The sequence below is a fragment of the Pipistrellus kuhlii genome, unplaced genomic scaffold, assembly GCF_014108245.1.
Source record: "Pipistrellus kuhlii isolate mPipKuh1 unplaced genomic scaffold, mPipKuh1.p scaffold_m20_p_3, whole genome shotgun sequence".
NCBI classification, from domain to species: Eukaryota; Metazoa; Chordata; class Mammalia; order Chiroptera; family Vespertilionidae; genus Pipistrellus; species Pipistrellus kuhlii.
In genome coordinates this window covers 54,525,232-54,549,007 of record NW_023425529.1, presented here as the reverse complement: position 1 = coordinate 54,549,007, position 23,776 = coordinate 54,525,232, and the positions used below count along the sequence as shown (strand labels likewise).

Below are 23,776 nucleotides of genomic sequence, written 5' to 3'. Positions count from 1 at the left end.
CAAAACACCAAACCTCATTTATGTAGATGCATCTACTTTAATCACTTCTTCAGATTCCAACCATTATTTATAGTCAGTCCCCTGTCCATCCAATAGATGGAGACAGAGGCTATGAACTCAGCTCTCCCATTTAAGAAGCAGAACAATATAGTGATTAATTTCCAGTTCCATCGCTTACTAGTTGGATGACGTACTTATTAAATCCCTCAGAGATTAATTTCCTAATAAAGTGGGTCTGATACACTGACCTTGATGTATCATTATGATATTAGAAGTAACACAGAGAAAGTACTAAGATAAAATGTACATTAAGTCCTTATTTTATGTCATGCATAGGTTCTACAATTTTAAATGAAATGACATAACAAGACCAATTTTACCATAGGCTAAAGTGATATAAACAAGATTTAAGTTCCTATGGCATCTCATCTATACTAATAATAAACAAATATGTAAATTGACCGTACCTCCACGATGCCCACAACCAATCAGGAATGAGTATGCAAATTAACCCAACAAAGATGGTGGGCCTGTGGGCAAGCGCCACACCGTCAAGCAGCCAGGGACAGGGTGGGACTTCCCCCTCACCCCCACCCCTGGCTGCTCAGGGCCTACATATGCAGGTGCCGAGTGGTCAGGAGTGGGACGGGCAGACATCCCTGGGACCCCACCTGCTTCAAGCCTGTGGCCAGTGCACACATACAATGGCGCTGAGCGGCTGGGGTCCTGGGAACACAACTGGAGTGTCCGGTCCTGTCAGCCTGGCCTGGGGGTGGTTGGCTGGAGTTCACAGTCCTTTTGGTTTCTACAGCCTCTGGACCAGAAGCGGAAACCAAGAGCACGGTGAGCAACAGAAATGCTGAGAATTGTAGTTCTAGTACCAGACGCGTTTTAGCATCTCCTAGACACTAAAGCAAAGTGAGCCTGGAGTAAGTTACTGTTCTGGTATAGGATGTAGGGAACACAAAGGTGAGAGACATAAATAAAATCAAAGTGTTGAGGAAAAATTAAAGGAAGATATCCTGCAACTTCTAGGAAATCTCCACCAATGGAGCAAAGAAAGAAAGAAAGGAAAAAAGAAAGAAAAAGATCTCTATTAATATTCTGTGAGCACCAAACCACACTGGGTTGGGCTCTCGGACAATTCGCTCCTAAGATTGAAAGATAGACAGAAACTCCGGGATTGGAGAAGGCTCTCCTGAGGGCTCACAGATTGGAGAGGGTGCAGGTTGAGCTGAGGAACCCACCCTCCATGCACAAATCTTCATGCATCGGGCCCTTAGTCAAGTTTATAATGTAATGACATTGAATGAAACGATATTATTCAAGGACCTGCTGTACTGGGTAAGTTGTAATCATTATGAAACTTCTCCCTTAGTCCATTTCCATGAACACTTATTTTCCCACAAGTACACAATTTTATTAACAGCGATTAGCATTTTAAGCTCAGCCATAAAAGTCTATCTAGCCCCATAATTTGGCACATTTGTAGCTAACTTATTTCCTTTTTTCCCTCCCACAAATCTTAAACATACTGTTTTTACAATTAAATAGGTTTTTAAATTTACCAAGGATATTAACCACCCATTCGCTACACCATTTCTATTGGAAAGCTGGCACACAAAGCTCCCACCAATTAACTTAAAAACCAATCTGTATCTGTTCATCTCTGAATCTGCCCTCATTGATCTAGAATGATCTTTTTTTAAAAAAAAATATATTTTATTGATTTTAGAGAGCGAGGAAGTGATAGGAATACAGAGATAGAAAAATAGATGAGAAAGAAACATTGATTGGCTTCCTCCTGCACGCCTCCTACTGGGGGATCAAGCCCACAAGCAGGGCATGTGCTCTGACTGGGAATCAAACCAGTACCTACTGGTTCATGGGTCGATGCTCAACCACTGAGCCACACCAGGTGGGCCTGGAGTGTGTTTTCCTAAAATAAAACTGGAAGATCTTAGGGGTTAGAGGAAACAAACAAACAAAAACAATCTATGTTTTTTCAATATAATGCTATGTATTTCCTAAATGTTCCACCAGAGGGACCTCTTAACTTTTCATACAAACAGCCTTTCAATCTGAAAAATGAGAATAAAATTCTCAAGACATTGGGGGAGTTAGAAAAAGAATGGTTAACTTATTTAAATTAACTGTTATGTTTATTTAAGTTTCCTCTAAAGGAGAAGGTGAGGAAAATAAAAAGACTGTAAAGAATCAATTTTAAGAAAATAAAAATTAAATGAGGCTTATTTATTCTCTCATTTTATTAAACATTTACTAATACTATACTGGTAACATAATATAGGCTGGAGGAAAATTTAGCTTATACCAATAGGAATGGTCTATTTACTTCTGAATGAATGCAATAACTAACTGTACTGATGGTGAAACCATAGGACAAATACTTGAAATGTACAAATTTATCTCAATGAAGCAGAAGGCCTAAAATACGCATATCTACTATCATCACTGTTTGATACCAGTTTCTTCCAATTTATGATTGGTTCTTTATCCAATCCTTTAGGTATTATACTACCAACAAATTTGTCTGTCATCTAGGTCAAAACTGAAAATAAAGACAAGAACAAGGCTGAGAGACAAATTCTGTAGCATGTTATTAGGAACCTCTTTCCAGGTGACATTGATTTAATTAGTTAGGAACCAATAAGGAAGAAATAAAAACATATTGGGAAGCTACTATAATCATTAGGCACTGAGCTAGGTCATTTAATATATGCACTTAAGTCTCCAGCAACTCTGACAAGTATCACATTGAGAAACAGGTACAGAAAAGTAAAGGGACTTGACCAAGACAAACAGTTTCTATGTGAGTCATCTAATCTCCATCATATTATACTAGAGGCCCAGCACGTGAAATAGAGTGAGACCCAGAGTCCCCCCGCAGGACCCATCAATGCACCTCCTGGTGACCGTTCATTTGATCATTCCAGTGTTACGGCCACTGGCTTTTTATAATATAGGTAGTCTTAACATCTATTGGCTATCTATATATGTCATTAATACTTAGGAACCAATAAGGAAGAAATAAAAACATTGGGAAGCTACTATATGGCAAGTATATCAAGACTTAGAACTATATTACATTCTTAATTGTTGAAAAGCATGGATATCAGCAAGATGACAGAATAGGAAGTCCCAGACCCTCCTTCCCCCAGGAGACAGTAATTCAACAATATACAAATTTCCTTTGTAATAGATCTAAAATCCCATCAAGAGGCTCCTGCATCCAGACCCAAAAGAAACTAGCTGCATGGAAGCCAGTAGAAAAATTTATAGCGTTCACTCAGCAGAGTCCCTTTTCCTGGCACAGAATGGTGCAGTTAGACAAAATTCCCAACTCCTAGATTCTCCTTGAGGATGGGAAGAAAAGACTGAACCATATGTCTAAAGTTCAGACTTTTGGGGGAGCTACCAGAGGGACTGGTTTCAGTCTTGCCTGGATTTAGGCATTGACAAGTAAGGGCACCAAGATGGAAACTGCCAAGAACAAAGGCAAGGAACAGTTTGAACTAGCACACAGGCACTCATCATTGCTCCTCCCCACAGCTCAGTCAAGAATGAGTGGGAGAAAACTCTAAACTCCTGGCTCCTCCCTGAGGAGGGAAAGAGTTGAAACATGTATCCAATGTTCCAGTTTCTTAGAGAGATACCCAAGGGATTAGTACCTGCAGCACCTGTCTCAGAACACTGACAAGACCCAACATAATCTATGTAGATGGATGGATGCTGCTGAGAACAAAAAAAACTGCTATTGCCCCAGAGGACCTGCAGTACAACAGACAGACACCAGAGGGAGCAAGAAATTATAAGCTCCTTAAAAAAGAAACACAAAAACTTCTATTTAGAAATGTATACCCACAAAAAGCAGCATTCCGAGAAAAGATTTAAGGAGACCCTGGAATTTCTGAGTTGAAGGTTTCCTCTGAATAAACTCTGGGACATATGGCTGTTCTAAAACGCATACATTGCAACCCAAAGTAGCAAGGCACAAAAAGTAAACAAGGAAATATGGCCTAACTAAAGGAACAAAATAAATCTCCAGAAACTGACCCTAAAGAAACTGAATATAAATTACCTGACAAAAATATTCAAAATCACCATCATAAATATGCTCAATGAGCTCAGGACAATAATGCATAAATAAAATGAGAATAGAAATAAAGAGAAATAATTTTTCTAACATTTTTATTGATTTCAGAGAGGAAAGGAGACAGAGAGAGATAGAAACATCAATGATGAGAGAGAATCACCAATTGGCTGGCTGGCTGCCTCTTGCACGCCTCCTACGAGGGACTGAGCCCACAACCCTGGCTTGTGCCATTGGCCGGAATCCAACCCAGACCCGTCAGTCCGTAGGCCCACGCTCTATCTATTGAGCCAAACCAGCTAAGGTAATAAACCATTTTTTAATGGAAATTTTGGTGCTGGAAAATATAATAATTGAATTGAAAATTTCACTAGATGGATTCCACAGCAGACTTGATCAAGCAGAAGAAAGAATCAAGGAACTCAAAGATAAGTCATTTGAAATTATTTAGTCAGAGAAACAAAAAGAAAAAACAATAAAGAAGACTGAAGGAAGCTTAAATAACTTAGAGCAGGCGTCTTCAAACTGCGGCCCACAGAGGAGTCTGATCCGGCCCGCCAGGTTTTTTGGGCAGTGAACGCAGCCGAGGTGTTACAGTAGGAATTAGTAGTTCATATAGTCCGGCCCTCCAGCTCTCTGAGGGACCGTGATCTGGCCCCCACTTTAAAAAGTTTGAGGACCCCTGACTTAGAGGCTATCATCAATCAGAATATTATATGCATTATGGAAGACCCTAAAGAAGGACAGAGAAAGGTGAAAAAAGCATATCTGAAGAAATAATGATGAAGATCTATGGAAAGAAAGGGACATTCAGATTCAGCAAGCCCAACAGTCTCTTATGGAATACAAGAAAAACAGTATTGAAACAAGTTTATTAGTAAATGCCTACATTAAAAAAGAAAGAGCTCAAATGAACAACTCAATTTTGTACCTCATGAAACTAAGAAAAGAATAAGTTAATATTAGCAGAAGGGAATAATAAAGTTAGAGCTGAACTAAACAAAATGGGGGTGGGGTAAATCAGTAAAACAGAATGTTGTTTTTTTTTTTCCCCCCAAAAGATCAGAAAATTGGCAAAGCCTTAAATAAAAAAAAAGAAGATTCAAATAAATCAGAAATAAAAGAGAATATTACAACTGATGTCACACAAATACAAAGGATCAGAAGAGAATAAGAATTAACACTAATCATTCTCAAATTCTTCCAAAAAATTTAAGAGGAGGGTACACCTCCACACTTATTTTATGAGGCCAACATTATTCTGATACCAAAGTCAAACAAAGAACTATAAGAAATACAGACCAATATCCCTAATAAATATAAATGCAAAAAAATTCTTAGCAAAATAATAGCAAACCAAATTAAACAGCACAGTAAAAGAATGATACACCATGAACAAGTGGAATTTATTCCTGAAATGCAAGAATTATTCAACAATTTTAGAGGCCTCACACTTCCTGACTTCAAAACATATCACAAAGCTACAGTAATCAAAATAATATGGCACTAGCATAAAGATAGGCTTAAGTCAATGGAAGAAAATAGAGAAATTCATGCACATATGATAAACTGATTTTTTACAAGGATGCTAAGAACACACAATAGGAAAAAGTTTCTTCAACAATGTTGAAAAAAAAACCCAAAATTTCCACATGTAAATGAATGAAATCGGACTCTTTTATTACACCAAATACAAAAATCAACCCAAAATAAAGACTTAAACATAACACATCTATATATATAAAAGGCTAAGTTTCCATCCATCCAACCAGTAGCTATGATGTGAACTGACCATCATAGGGGGCAGACACTCAACACAGGTGCTGTCATGACATGTACTGGCCATTTAAAAATAAACAGCACATAGACCTGACGCCAACAAACCAACACTTGGCTTCCCCCAAGTAGGACACAGGCCCTTCTATAACCCTAGAGCAGGCGTCTTCAAACTTTTTAAAGTGGGGGCCAGATCACGGTCCCTCAGAGAGCTGGAGGGCCGGACTATATGAACTACTAATTCCTACTGTAACACCTCGGCTGCGCTCACTGCCCAAAAAACCTGGCGGGCCGGATCAAACTCCTCTGCGGGCCGCATGTGGCCCGCGGGCCATAGTTTGAAGATGCCTGCCCTAGAGCAATACCCCACCAAATTTCAGCCAATGGTGCCAAGACCCCATGGCATAAAATGCAGCCCACAGCCCAGCCCAGAAACTGTCTACTGTTTCGGTCACCTGCTCGCTGTGGGCACTGGGTACTGACATCATGTTGCAGCGCCTGGCTTCCTCTCCCTAGCAACTAGCCTCCTTGGAGATTCTTCAGCCCAGGAACCCAAGTACTTTATAGCCAGGTGCAAAAATATTTTGCAGTTTAACCAAATGTTTGTGAAGTGTTTTCCCGTGCCTCATCTCATTTGATCCTCACAGAGGTCTTAGAGTAGGTAGATAGGAAACTCATCATCTTTTCATTAGCAAGTTGCCAATAGTGATATTAAAATATTTCTTCTAATTAATTTCCTTTCAATGTACATGAATCTGTGTACCAGGACACTAGTGAAACTATAAAACTCCTAAAAGAGCCCTGGCCAGTTTTGCTCAGTGGTTAGAGTATTGGCTCTCAGATTTGAGGATGGCAGGTTTGATTCCTGATCAAAAGCACATACCTTGGTTGTGGGTTCAAACCCTGGGCACGTGCAGGAGGCAACCAATCGATGTGTATCATGTCAATGGTTCTCTCTCTCTGACCCCCCATTACTGCCACCTTTATCCCTCCCTTCCACTCTGTATGAAAAGTATCTTCAGATGAGAATTTTTTTTTTTTTTTAATTCCTAAAAGAAAATACAGGGTAAAGCTTTATTTTATGTCTTGGCAATGACTTTCTGGACATGACACCAAAAGCACAGGCAACAAAAGCAAAACATACATGTGGTACTATATTGAACTAAAGAGCTTCTTCACAGTAAAGGAAACATTCAACAGAGTAAAAAGGCAACCTACAGAATGGGAGGAAATATGTGCAAACCATCTATCTGATCAGGGTTAATATCCAAAATAAATAAGGAACTCCTACAACTCTATAACAAAAACAAAATCAAATAACGTGATTTTAAAATGGACATGGATTTGAATAAACATTTCTTTAAAGACATAAAAATGTTCAATAGATACTCAACATCACTAATCATCAGGAAAATGTAAGTAAACATCACAATGAGTTATCACCTTACAACTGTCAGCATGACCATTATTTAAAAAACAACAAGTGTTTTCAAGGATATGAAGAAAGGGGAACACCTGCAAACTATTAATGGGAATGTAAAATGTTGTAGCTGCTATAGAAATCAGTATTGAGTTTCCTTAAAAAATTAAAAATAGCCCAGCTGGTGTGGCTTAGGGGTTGAGCATCGACCTATGAACCAGGAGATCACAATTCAATTCCGTCAGAGCACATGCCAGGTTGTGGGCTCAATCCCCAGAGTGGGCGTGCAAGAAGCAGCCAATTAATGATACTCTCTCATCATTGATGTTTCTATCTCCCTCTTCCTTTCTGAAATCAATTAAAAAATATTTTTTAATTAAAAACTATCATTTAACCCCACTCCTAAATATGTATCCCACAGAATTGAAAAGAGGATATAAGACATATCTGCATCCCATGTTCACTCTGCTATTATTTACAATAGCCAAGAAGTGGAAGCAACCTAACTATCTATTACAGATTGATGGATAAAAGAAAATGGGAGTTTTTACACAAACACACACACACACACACACACACACACACACATAGTATTCAGCCTTAAAAAATATATGTCATGTTACAACACGGATAAATGAACTTTGAAGGCACTAATGCTAAGTGAAATTAGCCAGTCACAAAGTGTAATGGTGGTGGCCTGGGACTAGGAAGAGGGGAAATGAATAATCGCTGTGCAATGAGAATAGAGATTCAGTCATACAAGATGAAAAAGTCTTAATACAATGATGTGCATGTAGTCAACAATACTGTATTGTACACTTAAAAATGTGTTAATAGGATAGATCTCATCTGTTTTTGACCACAATAAACAGAGGCAAAAATAAAGTACTATACTAATATATGACATGACTCGCTGGTAATGAATCATGTCAGCTTCTGGAGATCAACATTTCCATTTTAAGTACACATATCTTTATGGAATTTTATTTACAGAACTGAAGCTCACCAGTATGGCTTTCAAAATCCACTGTCTTTTTGTAAATCAGAATGATATCTATCCATCTTAACCTTTCCTTTCATCTAGGATTTCCTAAGTATCATTTACAGTGGTTTATAAAATTCATCTGCAAAGTTCTCTTATTACCCTAAAATGAAATTAATCTGCAACAGATCTGAAATAAATAACAATTCAGATGCATACTTGCTCTTACATGCTATGTACCTATCTCAATTTCTCTCTCACAACTGTTGTTTGTTTCCTTCCAAATTAATGTGCAATGTCTCAGAGAGAGAAGCAAACTAAAACAAAAATGTTGAGTATTTCTGCTTTTTCTATCTGCTCCCATTATACCGAAGAGTAGGCCCAAGCTTTTAACAGTGCAATTAATAAAATGAATGGTACTTTTAAATTTTTATTTGTTAGTCCTCATCCAAAGATGTTTTGCTTTTTATTGTTTTTAGAGAAAAAGGAAGGGGCAGAGAGAAACATTGATTGATTGCCTCTCATATGCACCCCGACTGGGAATTAAACCCACAATCTGGGTGTGCCTTAACAGGGAATCAAATCTGCATCCTTTTGGTGTACAGGACTATGATCTAACCAACTGAGCCATCTGGCTAGGGCAAATAAATGGTACTTTTGATATAAGTTATTATTTATATAAACTTTAAGAATATAGTTATTAAAATTATAATTTCACTGCTTACTTTTAAATATGCAGCTGCCTCTTGGACAGAAAGTGTTCTCTGACTAGAACTGCCACATTCATGATCTCCTGGAAAGATTAGCATATTATTAATTTTGAATCAGTACGGTGTTCAATGGAAGAAAACAAATATTAATCAAAATATATTACAAATTACAATTATAGTTATTGTATTCACTAAAGAAAGATGAACATTGTTTATATTTCCTAGGAATAATCCAAGTAATATAAATAATTACCTTTACATAAACCACAACCTTTAACATGCATTACAGTCTAGATAAGAACTTATCTTCTTCTTATATTCCCAACTACATTGTTAGCTTGTGTAGGAACTATGTGACACTATGCCTATCCAAAGATCTTGGCACACAGAAGGCCCTCCACAAATTCATTATTTTTCAAGTGGGAAAATTCATTGTTCTAATATATACATCTATCACTAAAACTGATAAAGTATGCAATTAAGTTTTAATTAAAACATACATTTTCAGAACATAACTAAGCCTATTTTTAACAAGTGGTGTACAAGCCTTAAAAATTATTTTAACACATCATTATAAGATTCTATTCTGACTATAATCTAGTTTCTACAGAAAAGCAAATTTTCCTTTTTTTGTCGCTATAAGAGAATCCAAAGCCTTTTCTTTTAGGTTATCTGTGGTTATTAGAGATCAATCAGCCTCATAATGAACTTCAAATTTAAGTTTTTCTTGTCCTGTTTCTTTCAAGTAATTGAAAAAACTTTAATTAACCTAAAAGTTCAATAGTTAAAGTAAAATAAAAGTCTTGGCAAATTTTCCCATCATAAAAGAAACCATGTTCTTATTCATAAATTTTGTTAAGAGTAGCCAGTTATTAGTGGTATAGTTGTAAAAAGGGAACAAATGCCTATTAGATGAACAAGTAAGTTTCAAACTTTATAATGCATCCTTGGAAATTCAGATGCCTTAGATCTACAGCAGGGGTCAGCAAACCATAGCTCATAGACCAAATCTGGCCTACCACTGGATTTTACTAGTATAAACATTAAGTTTCATTGGAACACAGCCACACTCATTCATTTATGTATTATCTATGGCTGCTTTCATGCTATAATGGCAGAATTGAGTAGTTGCGACAGAGACAGTCTAGCCCACAAAGCCTAAAAATGTTCTACACTATTTGGCCCTTTCACAGAAAACTTTTCCAAACCCTGCTTTATAGAAAGGAATCTATATCTTTAAAAGCACTTCAGATTATGCTGACATATTCATAAAAAACAATGCTATAGAAACAACTGTAGACGCTTGCAGTAGCAATATCAGGAATTCCTGGCTAAAGTATGTACTTAAACTATTTCTAGTTGCTACAGCATACCAAATAAATGTCATTAGCATCCAGTGTATAAATATGACCGTTCAAAAGTCAATGCAAATAAGGCTTTTAGTGATATACACAGAATTGTGAACCTAAAAAACTAATCAAAATTAAGGACCCAAACTAATAAAATAAAGATTGATGAGAGGATGGGGAACTGCCAGGATTCTAAATGCCTCCATGCAATAAGAAAAGTTCCCCATTAACTACTAGGCTTCTACCAATGATGTGGTTTCCACTAAAAGGATCTACTACATCAAGAGTATGAACAATTACATTTTTCTTTTCTTGTAACTGTTTATAAGAAGAAAATCTCTTCTATAAGAAGAAAGTCTCTTGGTTAAAATGTATAATAAGTTAAAAAGTAACAAACTTTGAAGCTGCTACCACAGCTTATAGGTACTAAACTTAATACCAACTCACCTATATTATTGTTATTAATAACCTATATGCAAATAAGTTAATACTTGAAAGCTTTCAAAGACTTACTAAGAGCAGAATATAAAGAAAATGCAATAAATCAGGAAGAAAAAATTCTACTATATTTACTTTATGACACATATACAACCATTAAAGAAAAATCTGCATTTTTATATTTATTCTAGGATTTTAACTAATTCATTGCTTACCCAATTTAATTTATACTTTAAGCTTTCAGAATTTTTGTTAATATTAATGCAGAAAAATTTTAATTTTACTTTAGAATGATATTATATACATACATTTTTCACTAATACATGTGGCAGGCAGGAAAAAAAAAAAAACCCCTGATTAAATATTATCTACAAAAATAAAAATCCACTCCAAATAATGTCTAAAGAGAAAATATCTCACAAATATAACACTAGACTTGAGAAAAACTATTTCTATTGCTACAATATGCTACATATGCAAATTTAATTTTCAAAACACGTTTAGAAACAATTAGTTAAAATAATTACCTGCAAGCTGTGCCAATCGATCATGAAGCTTGTATAAAGTGTTCATCATAAGATTTTTTTCATTTTCCTAAAATTAAAAGAAATTATTTTAAAATATCTAGGTAACTCCAAGAAAAACACATACACCAAATAGTAGTCTTACCCAAAAAGAAAAGCATAAGAAAATTTATAATCTAAAGGACAAATTCATATTTAAAAATGGCTACCAGCCCCACGGCTGCCTCTCAGACATGGCTGGAAACTTTTGTGGGAACTTGAGGGTCTGCTGAATCAAGTGATGAAGGCTTAGATCTGGATGTGTTGAGTTAGTATAGGGCTGGGGTGTCGATCTGTGAGTGCCTTGGGTGGGGCCTGGATGAGGCTGGTTGACCTATTTGGAAATGTCTTTTGTGTGAAATGTATCATTGGGCATGTGGTGGTATTATTGATATGAGAAAATGCTAAGTAACTGATTTACTATCTGAAAAGGGATTTACTATCGGGGAAAGGGAGGGAGGAAGAGACTGAACATAAACTGCACCTATGGATGAGGACAATGGGGGATGGGGAGGGGGCGGAGGGTGGGGTGGGAACCTGGTGGAGGGGGGAAGAAATGAGGAACCTTTGTAACAATATGAACAATAAAGATTGATTTTTTTTAAAAAATGGCTACCATATTTTAAAGAAACCTAAGCCTAAAATCTAAATAATCACTTTATATATTTTACTTTATTGAGGATGATTGGGAAATTGACACTAAGGTTAGTGCTAAAAAAGGTTTCATACACAATAAACTTCACCAACCACCAAAACAATGCTCCTCAATTCCCCCTGCCCTATACAATAGCATGCTTATGCATATTGTCCTTATGACACTATTTTCTTCCAGACTGCCCTTCATGTTTTGTTTAATCTGATTCAACCACATAATAAAGGAATGAGTACTGACACCTTGATTGAACCTCAACATCTCCTAAGTTCCCAAAGTGGACCTGAATAAGTTTATGAACCATTAAAGTAAAATAAACATTTGACAAGTATATACTATGAGTTAAAATTGTTAGCCACAAAGCAAGAGATCCAGTGAACAAGATGGTTCCTGTTCCCAGGGGCAAAAAACATATCACAGTTGCAAACAAAATATAATGTAAATACATAAGAGAGAGGGAAGGGAAGATCTATTATGGAAGAGAAAATATTTGAGTTGAGTTTCACAAGAAGAATAGAATTCACTAGCATTCCAAGCAAAAGGAGCAGCATGAGCAAAGGCATAAAGGCATAAAAGCATTGTTATATTTCTTACATAACCAGTAGCCTACTTTGACTCAGCAACGTACTAGAAAAGCAGTTTGGAATAAACTGCTAGAGAACCCTAAATACCAAGACAAAGAGTTTTACTTTGTTTTGAGAGCTTGGGGGGAGGAAAGTAAAACAAACGTGTGCATCAGGACTATTACTCTGACTGACCACATGAAAGGAAATTAGAGAGGAGACTATTGTAATGTCTATGCACCCTACCTATTAGTCTAAAGCAATGAGATCTCCAATTTAAGAGCAATCACAATTAAGAAAGACCAATATAAGCAATGAAGAATAGTAGGTTAGGACAGCGGGTAATAATAGCTTATTACACTATTTGAAATTAATTCATGATTCACGAGGGGGCTGTATTATTATTATTCCCCTTTTCCCTCTAAAATGTCTAACAGAATTACTGGATGAGTACAACCAAAAGCAAATTCCGACAAGATACAGAAATCTGGAAAAGTAATTATATATCCAATAACATACGATCTCATCCATTTATTTTTGTGCTATATATTCAGAGACAGAAGAAAAATTTGGACACGGTAAGTGGCATGCTTTTGTCAATGCAGCTTTAACCAGTGACACTAAAGAAAAAAGAAAACTTATCAAAGGCTCCAAATCCTACTACCAGAGTCCCTGATTTTATATGAGATTGTTGGTAAAAGACAAGTGATATTCCTTCAGTTGACTACTTGCCTTCTAATCCTTTTGATTTTCTTCCCCCTTAACTCTATCTCAACCAGATTCTGAATCAAGACAGTCCTTATCTTTGCATAAGCTTAAAAATCCAAATTGCACAAGTCAGATATCAAAAATAACTGCAGGAGCTGAAATCCAGGATTCTGAAAGCTATGCATTTGTGATATATTATACCACAAAATTGTTTTTAATAAATATGTTCAGCCCTAGTTGGTTTGGCTCAGTGGATAGTTGGCCTGTGGACTAAAGGGTCCCAGGTTCAATTCTGGTCATCAGCACCTTTCAGTCCGCAGACCGATGCCAGGGTTGCGGGCTCAATCCTCAGTTGGGGGGGTGAGCAGGAGGCAACCAATCGGTGATTCTCTCTCATCACTGATGTTTATCTCTCCCTCTCCCTTTCTCTCTGAAATCAATAAAAATATATTTAAAAATAAATAAATATGTTCATTATTATAATAGAATGAAAAGGTATTCAATGATAATGTAGATTGTGGACTTGACACATAAAATCAAGGTAAATCTGATTAGGCTCTGAGATTAAAGTAGCTGAGAGTAAAAACTAAATGAATAAAGTAGCTGAGAGTTTTGTTGTTTGTTTCCTCATCTGGAAAAGTGACTGATTTCCTTTTTGCTTTATGTTTATGATGGTTAGATCCTCATCAAACCTATCCCCACTTTCCTATTGAAAATAAAATAAAATCCAAAAATTCAACACTTTCTCTTTGTGATTACATCTTTAATGAACACTAGAGGCCTAAGAATATACTTCATCTTTAGATTCACATATATTAACACTGGACTAGATAAGTAGAAGAAATAACAAAATCAGATGTAAATGAATCTCATACTGGATAACGTACATATTATTACATTCTCATACAAAGAATTTAAGCACCCAAAAAGCTCAACTATAAATTTTTCATGAATTATTTTTCTAGTGATGACTTATTCAAAAAGAACATCTATATTTATAACAAGATCCTCAAGTGACATCCAAATGGACTATGTTATTAATGTGAACAAATCAATTTAGAGAAGGAAAGGCTTTGTTTGGTTCAATTCTCTTTAGCACCAGTATGCTAAATAAGAAGTCTAAAACGTATGTAAATCAAATATTAAAGTTACTTTCTTTATAGCAACTTATATAGCTAATAGTTGCATTATATTCTTTGTCAATTCAGTCTGCTTTTTAGATGATCCCTTCTAACATTCAGCTTGAAGGTGTCTAACTAGTGGCTTCCCTAATAACCCCCAAAACAAGTTAAAGATCTACCAATAAGTCCATATTTAAAGTAATCTTTCATTAAACAAAAAGTTTTATAATTTGAGATAGCTACCTTCTGATTGTCGGATAAGATCCAGACTTTCTTTGTTCTTTTTCTTTTAAAATATATTTTATTGATTTTTTACAGAGAGGAAGGAAGAGAGATAGAGAGCTAGAAACGTCAATGAGAGAGAAACATTGACCAGCTGCCTCTTGCACACCCCTTACCGGGGATGTGCCCGCAACCAATGTACAATACATGCCCTTGACCGGAATCGAACCTGGGACCTTTCAGTCCGCAGACCGATGCTCTACCACTGAGCCAAACCGGCTTCGGCCAGACCTTCTTATAGTAATACATATACTCTTATTCTTGGGAGAAAAAAATCAAACTGTAGAGAAACACTACCAAATTTTCTCATATATTGTCCCCTTTAAATATTTCACTCTTCTTTCCTCAGCCAATTTTCCTGAAAAATATTTTCAATTGTTTGTATCATGTATCTGATTAATGACAATGAATTTTAAACACTTAGCATGGTGCCTGGCATAGAATAAGTGAACTATCATCATCTTTATTATTACTATTATTTAAAGCCAGGGTGGGGAACATCCAACCTGTGTATGAGGCCCACGGAAGCATTTGATCTGGCCCTCCTAAGGCATCAGGGTGAGTTAATTAAAAATTTGGCCAAATATAGCAGGCTAATTTTTAAGTTAATAATTTTATGTGGCCTGCAAATCCTCTCTAACAAAAGAATAATATGCAAGTTGACAATCACTCCAACACACAAGATGACCGCCCCCATGTGGTCAAAGATGGATGCCCCCATGTGAACACAAGATGGCCTGCAGGGGAAGGCAGTTGTGGGCCACCAGGCCTGCAGGGGAGGGCAATTGGTGGGTACCAGGCCTGCAGAGGAGGGCAGTGGGGGAAAACAGGCCTGTAGGGGAAGGCAGTTGGGAGCAACCAGGCCTACAGGGGAGAGCCGTTGGGGGGACCAGTCCTGCAGGGGAGGGCAGTTGGGGGGAACCAGGCCAGCAGGGGAGGACAGTTGGGGGGGGACCAGGCCTGCAAGGGAGAGCAGTTAGGGGCAATTGGGCTGGCAGGGGAGCAGTTAGGAGTGGTGAGGGGTGATCAGGCTGGCAGGCAGAAGCGGTTAGGGGCAATCAGGCAGCCAGGCAGGCAGGTGAGTGGCTGGGAGCCCAGACTGGAGAGGGTGCAGGCTGGGCTGAGGGACAACCCTCCCCCACCCCCCCGTGCATGAATTTAGTGCACTGGGTCTCTAGTGATGTTATAAATATTCAAATGGCCGTTGGCAGAAAAAGCTTTCCCAATCCTGATTTAGAGGTTCAGAACTTCAGTTTCACTCATGGGAAAAATTGTACAGAATAAAGTCTTCTGAAATGCTAACAACAAGATACCCATGAAAAACATACATGGTTTCAAAACAAGCCAGAGAAAAATCATTGGGGGGGGGGCTTAAAAAAAAATGAAAAGGGATTCCTAAGTCAAATTTATAGAAAATATCCCTTTATTAACTTTTGTTCGAGAATATGTTTGTATATTTTCAGAAAACAACTCCGAGACCAATTGGATTCCTGCAACAGAGAGGAACTGACAGGAGTGCCCCAGCCATGAAGACAGAAGAGAATCAGTCCAGAGATGGGAGACGCTGACAACACCTTGCCATACTAGCAGACAGGAGCTGTGCATCGCTGGAAGGATGCCCAGGACCAAACCAGAAATGATCAGGCCTGCATCAACACCATTTGTCAACCAACCAGATCTGAAATACCATGGCTGACATGTACACATAAGAAACTGTTTGACATTGAAATTGGGACTCAAAAGAACTGTTGGCCCAGAAAGGAACTCACTACAGACTGATACATTTGCCTCTCAGCATAACCATTATGGCTTGTCTCAATTTCGGTCCTTATAAGGGAATTCCTTGTATCACATGATCTAACTCATCTAGGGGAAATAATGAACAACATAAACTGATGAACAGAAACAGACCTGGAGACAGAGAAGCAGCGATCAGACTATCAGGCCTCAGAGGGAAGGTAGGGGAAGGTGGGGGCAAAGGAAAGAGATCAACCAAAGAACTGTGTGCATGCATATAAGCCAAACCAGAGGTCATGGACAACAGGGCGTGGGCATACATGGGGAGGGGTCTAGGATGGGAGTGGAGGGATGAGGACAATTATGTGACACCATAATCAATTAAGAAATTAAAAATAAAGTCTTGTATTTGCCATGTTTATTGAGTACACTGTACAAATTTAAATTACAGCACCAGTAGCAGTATTGTACTTAAAAGTGTAACTGACTGTCAACTCTTTTAAAACAAATTATCTCAACAGAATATTACCAAAAATAATCATTATAAAGTCTCACTCTAACAATCTGGAGTAATAATTTGTGGAACTGATTATACACTTTTACACATTCCTCATCACAACAAATAATGTATTCTACACAGTTCTATATTACTGTCAGGTCCTACAATTTAAAAATTTAAGAATATTGTATTGTAACTCAAATATCAATTCTTGAAGTGCCTATATGATGGTAAGCAAAAAATATTTTCATGTGAGTAAAATTGGTTAAAATTTACATTATAGATCCTTTAAAAAAAAAGAAATCATATATAGGCAACCTAAGGGATATTTATTTCTAAATCCTTTGCCTTCCTGATGGTTGAACAGGCATGACAATGCACAAAAAGTCCAAAGAGAGACAGGATGAGGTCAAAGAGGACAAAAACTGCTAGGCAAGGATATCCAACAACTTATGAAAACATGCATACTTAAGGGTAAGGCCAGGTCTCCAGACAAGTCCGTGTCAGATTTAGTAACACTACAGTTAAGGGATACTCAAAAGAGAAAATTTGCTGGGACCGGTTTGGCTCAGTTAATATGGCGTTGGCCTGCGAACTGAAAGGTCCCGGGTTCAATTCCGGGCAAGGGCATGTACCTTGGTTGCGGGCACATCCCCGGTGGAGGGTGTGCAAGAGGCAGCTGATCGATGATTCTCTCTCATCGATGTTTCTGTCTCTCTATCCCTCTCTCTTCCTCTCTGTGAAAAATCAATAAAATATATTAAAAAAAAGAGAAAATTTATTGTTTCAGCCTAAAAGAATATTTTAAGGGAGATAGGGAGGGAAAGAGGAAGGGAGAGAGAGGATGAGAGAGAGAGAGAGAGAAAGAGAGAGACATACTGATTGGATGCCTCCTGCATGGGCCCCAAAGGAGGTCAGGGTTCAACCCTGCAACCCAGGTATGTGCCCTTGACCAGGAATTGAACCTGAGACTCTTTGGTGCATGGGCCAATACTTTAACCACTGAGCACACCAGCCAGGGCAAGAACCTTTTAAAAATTATTATTTTTAATTGGTAATACTTTTATCATAGAAAACATGAGACAAAATGTCAGTATTATCATCTTTTACTTACTTGTATTTTTCCAAATGTTTCATCAAAGGGGTTTTTTACTATCAAGGAAAAAAAAAAAGAGAGAACCATTAGCATCATTTAAAAATGAAAATTAGAATCCCAAATAATAAATCCCTCTGAAATGCCAGCATGTTTTTTGTTAAAACTGAATATAAGCATGAAAATAAAATGTAAAACAAACTGATGATAATAACAGTTGGGGAAAGCATTTTTTCAGACTTATTATACTTACCATTCTCACTGAATTTGTGGTGTTCTACATAGTAATTAATAGCAGGTACTCTGATGTTAGAGCTGCTGGGTTCAAGTCCCAGCTCCATCACTAACTAGCAACATGACCTTGAACTAACATCTACTTTGCCACTTAAGTTGTAATTTCCTATTCTATAAAGAAAGGACGTAACAATGGCACCTACCTGATATTGTGTTGTGAGGATTAAATGAGATAAATCATAAAAAATGCCTGACATAGTCTCAAACACTTAACACATGTTACCTATTGTTACTATTAATGACTGAATCATTTGTTTCCTCTTTAACAGGTTTCTCTTCAAAACACTTCTAAAAGCACTACTTGTGGGGTCTACAACATGCTTTAAAAATGAATAATTAATTTAGAATTCTGACTTCTAATAATTTAAAAAACCTTTCTAATTCTTGCTAATATTTTGGAAAATGGCAAGAAACAAATATATAGATCAAAGTACTTGAGAATTAAGTTTCAGTACTAAACAATTCTGGATTTCCAGTAAGTATTATAAGGAAAGGATTTATCACTTCCTATCCAACCTCCCTATACCCACCCACCCTCCAGGAAACATACCAACAAGTTTATGGCTGAATTATGTAGCATCTCTTATAATTATTATTTAGAAAAATCCTCCTTATCATCTATTTTTAAATCTCATGTAAAAATATTCAAAGCTTTGATACCTGGATCTCTATAATCCAGGTCACAACTAAGACTTACCCTACAAAGTACTTCACACTCACCAGGTTTCCTTTCTGAAGTCCTTTTCTATTTTCATTTGAGAAAACAGTAAATCCCAGAGGAGCCAGGAACTGCCTGATTCTAAGAAACTTCATGTGTAAGACCAGTTTAACAAGGTACAATAAAAATAAATAAAAATAAATAAAAATAAAGCAAGGGGAAAAAAATGTATCCTGCTATCATCTAAAGCAGTGGTTCTCAACCTTTCTAATGCTGCGACCCTTTAATACAGTTCCTCATGTTGTGGTGACTCCCAACCATAAAATTATTTTCGTTGCTACTTCATAACTGTAATTTTGCTACTATTGTGAATTGTAATGTAAATATCCGTGTTTCCAGAACGGTCGTAGGCGACCCTGCTAGCTGTTCTTAACCTGTGGGTCGGGAACCATAGGTTAAGAACCGCTGCTGTAGAGAAAAATTACAGTTATGAAGTAGCAAGCAACAAAAATAATTTTATGGTTGGGGGTCACCACAACACAAGGAACTGTATTAAAGGGTCACAGCATTAGAAAGGTTGAGAACCACTGATCTAAAGGGATTTTGCTAACAGACTTTTAAACAATATTTTTCTGTAGAATAACAAAGTTTTAATACTAGGAAAGAACAATTTTTAAAAGATCAAAAGTACCCAATAGGGGAATAGAAAGGAGTAATATAGCTTAAAGATTAAATAAAATGTTAAGAACTGGGACATGCATGAACTAAAAAGACTCTTTTTAATAACATTCATTTTTATTCATGTAACATTTGAACAATTTAAAATAAAGCTATATTTAGTTGAATATACTAAAAGATGCCTTGTCAAACTAGTTAAAATTTAAAATTTGATTAAAATTGGTCAAACAATACTAAAAAACAGGCCTTTTATTTGCTCTTTATAAGAATAATTCTAAAATATTAAAACATGTCATTCTTAAACACTGGTTTTAATGTCTATGGAAAAAAGTCACAATAGTGTTAATTTTTTTTTTACTAGATACAAAAGCATTTTTTTGGTCAAGATTATTAAATAAAACCTAGCTCATCAAGTATCACTGAAAATACTAGAGATTCTAGTAGGGTCCCTAGGCCTGGCCAGCAATCAGGGCCAATCAGGGCCTCCCTACCACCAGCCGGGGCTTCCTTCATTCTGCACTGCCCCAATGGCCAGCGCACATCACAGCAAGCGATCGAACTATGGAAGGAACACTTTGCATACTAACCTTTTATATATATATATATAAATTGTAATTGTTCTCCCAACAGACTGCTTTCCTGTGAATTTCTCATAACAGGTGCTGTGTGTCATTCATGTTTATATGCCCAGAGCCAAACATAGTACTGAACAAACACAGTGAATGCATGAAAGTGCTGGATGTGGTACCTAGGTTAAATCCACTCTTCTTTATTCTATATTGTGTGTTAACACTGAAGGGAAAGTGTTAAATTCTGCAGGAAGATGGAGAAGGCTATGTTCTGGCCAATGGGGAAGGCGAGAGGGGATAAGATAAAGAGAAAGCCAAAGAGCAGAACAATAATTTTGTTGAAAACGTTGCTCTGTCCTTTATATCTTTCTAGATTTCTCTTATCTAATGGGCTAAAATACCCAAGAGTATAACATATCTAAAAAGCCAACAATATACTTCCCATCCTACATATCTTCTGTTAAAAATAATTTTCCCCTATTTTGTTTGACAACTGTCATCTACATAATCAACAGACAGACCTACAGAATTAACAGAAGTAAAATATAGCCTTGGTTAAGTTTTAGAAAGAAATTCCATCTAAAAGCAGCTCTTTGGACAAACCAAAAGCCCTCAAATTTCTAAAAAGAAGCATCTTTATACATCTAACTTTTCTTCTGCCAAATCATTTTAGCATTTCTAAAACCACATCAACATCTTCTATCTCATCCAAATTACCTCCATTTTTTAATGGGAACAACATATGTTGTTAACCCTAATAAAATACTCCTTCATCCTCTGCCTATTAGTCAATAGTAGAAGAGAAACCATATTACAAAAGCATTCCACACAGCACAGCAAAACACGGCCACTTCATTTATTAGCTTCTTTTCTAGGGGTGGATGTGAGAGTAAATTATAGTTCTTATTCCTTACCCTAAAGCAGTGGTCGGCAAACTCATTAGTCAACAGGGCCAAATATCAACAGTACAAGGATTGAAATTTCTTTTGAGAGCCAAATTTTTTAAACTTAAACTTCTTCTAACACCACTTCTTCAAAATTGACTCGCCCAGGCTGTGGTATTTTGTGGAAGAGCCACACTCAAGGGGCCAAAAAACCACATGTGGATCGCGAGCCGTAGTTTGCCGACCACGGCCCTAAAGCAAAAATAATGCCAAATTGCTATTTTAAATTTTACTCTTCCATCCTCTTAAAAGGCACAAACGTGAAGTGACTGCAGATCTGTGACTGTCCTCTTATATACCCTATACCCCCCAAACTTACTGCTTTTTCTCAAATTCCTCCTTTTGATCATTTCTCCTTCAATTTTCAGATTATTTCAAACCTCAAATATATCAAACTTTTCTTTGTAAATGCTCTTAGTATTTTTAGTTCTCTTTCATTTAAACTATCCTAATGATTGTAAAAGTCAAATTACTAAATATGTTTAATTAGACTCCTTGAAATTGTCAATGATTTCCCATTGTATTTTGCTTCAAGGAACTAAATTCTAATCTTATAAGAAACATTGACTCCTTCTCCAAACCTTTCTCTCTCTCTTCCTCTCAAATCAATTCTAAAAAAATGTTACTAGTTTTACTGATCCTTTCTGTCAACTGTAAACATTTTTTCATCCTCTCAGGCTAAGATCAAATTTATCAACCATTATGAATTTCCAGATAAAAGGATGGAAATGAAAAATATCCACCTGTAAATGTATTCACAAAATATATATTCAATGTTGACGAGATAGATTGTTTTCCTCAGAAAGGCTTCATTTCGATCACTCTGTGACAGTTAATAAAAGAAAAGTCTGTGGTGATCAAAGTACTTTTATAACTCAGAAAAAAAAAATTTAACAAATACTATGGAGTACTTTTGTGCTAGGCAACAGAAATATGGCAGTGACTAAAATAAGAAATATCCCTGCCCTCAAGGAGTTTATGTTCTAGAGAGGTTAGAAGAGACAATGAACAAATAGAAATGCTTGACATGTGAGGGAGGTAAGCAATCCTATATAATAAAAGCCTGATATGCTAAGTGGTCAATCATTCAACCAATCAAAATGTAATATGCTAATGATATGCTAAGGCCATTCAACTGCTCACTATGACATGCATGGACTACCAGGGGGCAGACATTCTGACCAGTAGGTTAGCTTGCTGCTGGGATCCGGCCGATCTGGACTGAGTGAAATGAGATGGACACTCTCCCGTAGTCCCCCCCAACTGGCCAACCACCCACATCCCTCCCTGGCCCCGATCATGCACCAATGGGGTCCTTGGTCCTAATCTGTGCCCTCTAGCAATCCAGGACCCCTTGGGGGATGTTGGAGAGCTCATTTCAGACCAATTCTGCAGGCCAGGCCAAGTGACCCCTCTGGTGCACGAATCTGTGCACTGGGCTGCTAGTATTAAGATACTCAGGCCCAGTTAGCATGGACATCAACCCATGAACCAGGAAGTCACAGTTCAATTCCCAGTCATGGCACATGCGCAGGTTGTGGGCTCGATCCCCAGAGTGGGGCATGCAGGAGGCAACCAATTAATGATTCGCTCTCATTATTGGTATTTCTATCTCTCCCTCTCCCTTCCTTCCTCTCTGAAATCAATAAAAATATACATTGAAATATTTATGTAAATAAACAAATAAATAATAAGGTCAGTGAAGGCAATAGCCATACTAAGAAGACTGCATTTGAATAGAAAGCTGAGGAAGCTGGAGAAACAAGCCATGGACAGACAATCTGCTGCAAGATGAGGTTAAATTACTCCCTTGAGGTAAACAGTTTTCAAAGCTGGCCTTCAAAACCATGGTATTCAAATCTATGTCTGACTCCAAAGCCTACACACTTTCATTATAGAGAAAAACAACTACAGAAGAGAAAATATTTGGTTTAAGGAAAGCATTCTTCTCAAGAACCTTCAGATTTGGAATCATTAAACTTTAATCTCCTTATGATACAATGCATGAAAAATGCCCAAAATGGGGATAAGGAGAAAAAGACAATGCTATTGGAGAATACAATGCTGTGTGCTAGATAAGGAAACTTCAAAACCAAGTTCTCTAATTGTAGTTCAGGAAAAGATTTTCCATGTCAAAATATAGTGTCCCATGACCACCACAGGCAGTATTAATCATTCCCCTTCTCTCTGCTGCCATGGCACTTTTTCATAAGACTGCTATAAAACTTACAACAAGCCATCCATTTTCTTTAAAAAAAAAATAATAATAATTGTCTTCTGATTATGTACCATACTACATCTAAACTACATTTAGGCTTCATCTTCCAACATAAGACATTCACAAATTATCAAATGCTGCCATGTGCCAGGCATTATGCTAGTTGCAAGAGATTTTAAAAATGAAATTATGCAAGCCCCATCCTCAAAAAGTTCAGTCTTGAGGGCAATAACTCTGCAGACATGCACTTCCAAAGGCAGTCTCTTATAATTTTATAAATCCATAACCTTAAACCTAGGTTTTAGTATTTGGAAACTTCAAGTCATCTAGGCAGTTAAATTTAGCTGCCAAAACGACCAATTTTCTCTCCAAGTTGTACCTATTTGTAAACAGACATTCAAATTCTCAAAT

The 23,776-nt window shown here is 36.9% G+C and overlaps 1 protein-coding gene across 3 annotated transcripts in view; it reads right to left on the bottom strand.

Annotated features, from left to right (window-relative positions):
* Positions 1-23,776, bottom strand: part of LEMD3 (LEM domain containing 3) — a 74,190-nt gene that overhangs the window by 25,271 nt on the left and 25,143 nt on the right. For all 3 annotated transcript variants that reach the window (XR_006742865.1, XM_036458993.2, XM_036458991.2), the window contains exons 2-4: positions 18,026-18,063; positions 11,314-11,380; positions 9,015-9,082 (exon numbers count right to left, since the gene is read on the bottom strand). Coding sequence is in view for 2 of the 3 variants with exons in the window: in XM_036458993.2 (XP_036314886.1) it covers positions 9,015-9,082; positions 11,314-11,380; positions 18,026-18,063 (173 nt within the window). In the remaining variant the exon portion in view is untranslated. The remainder of the gene's footprint in view (positions 1-9,014; positions 9,083-11,313; positions 11,381-18,025; positions 18,064-23,776) is intronic.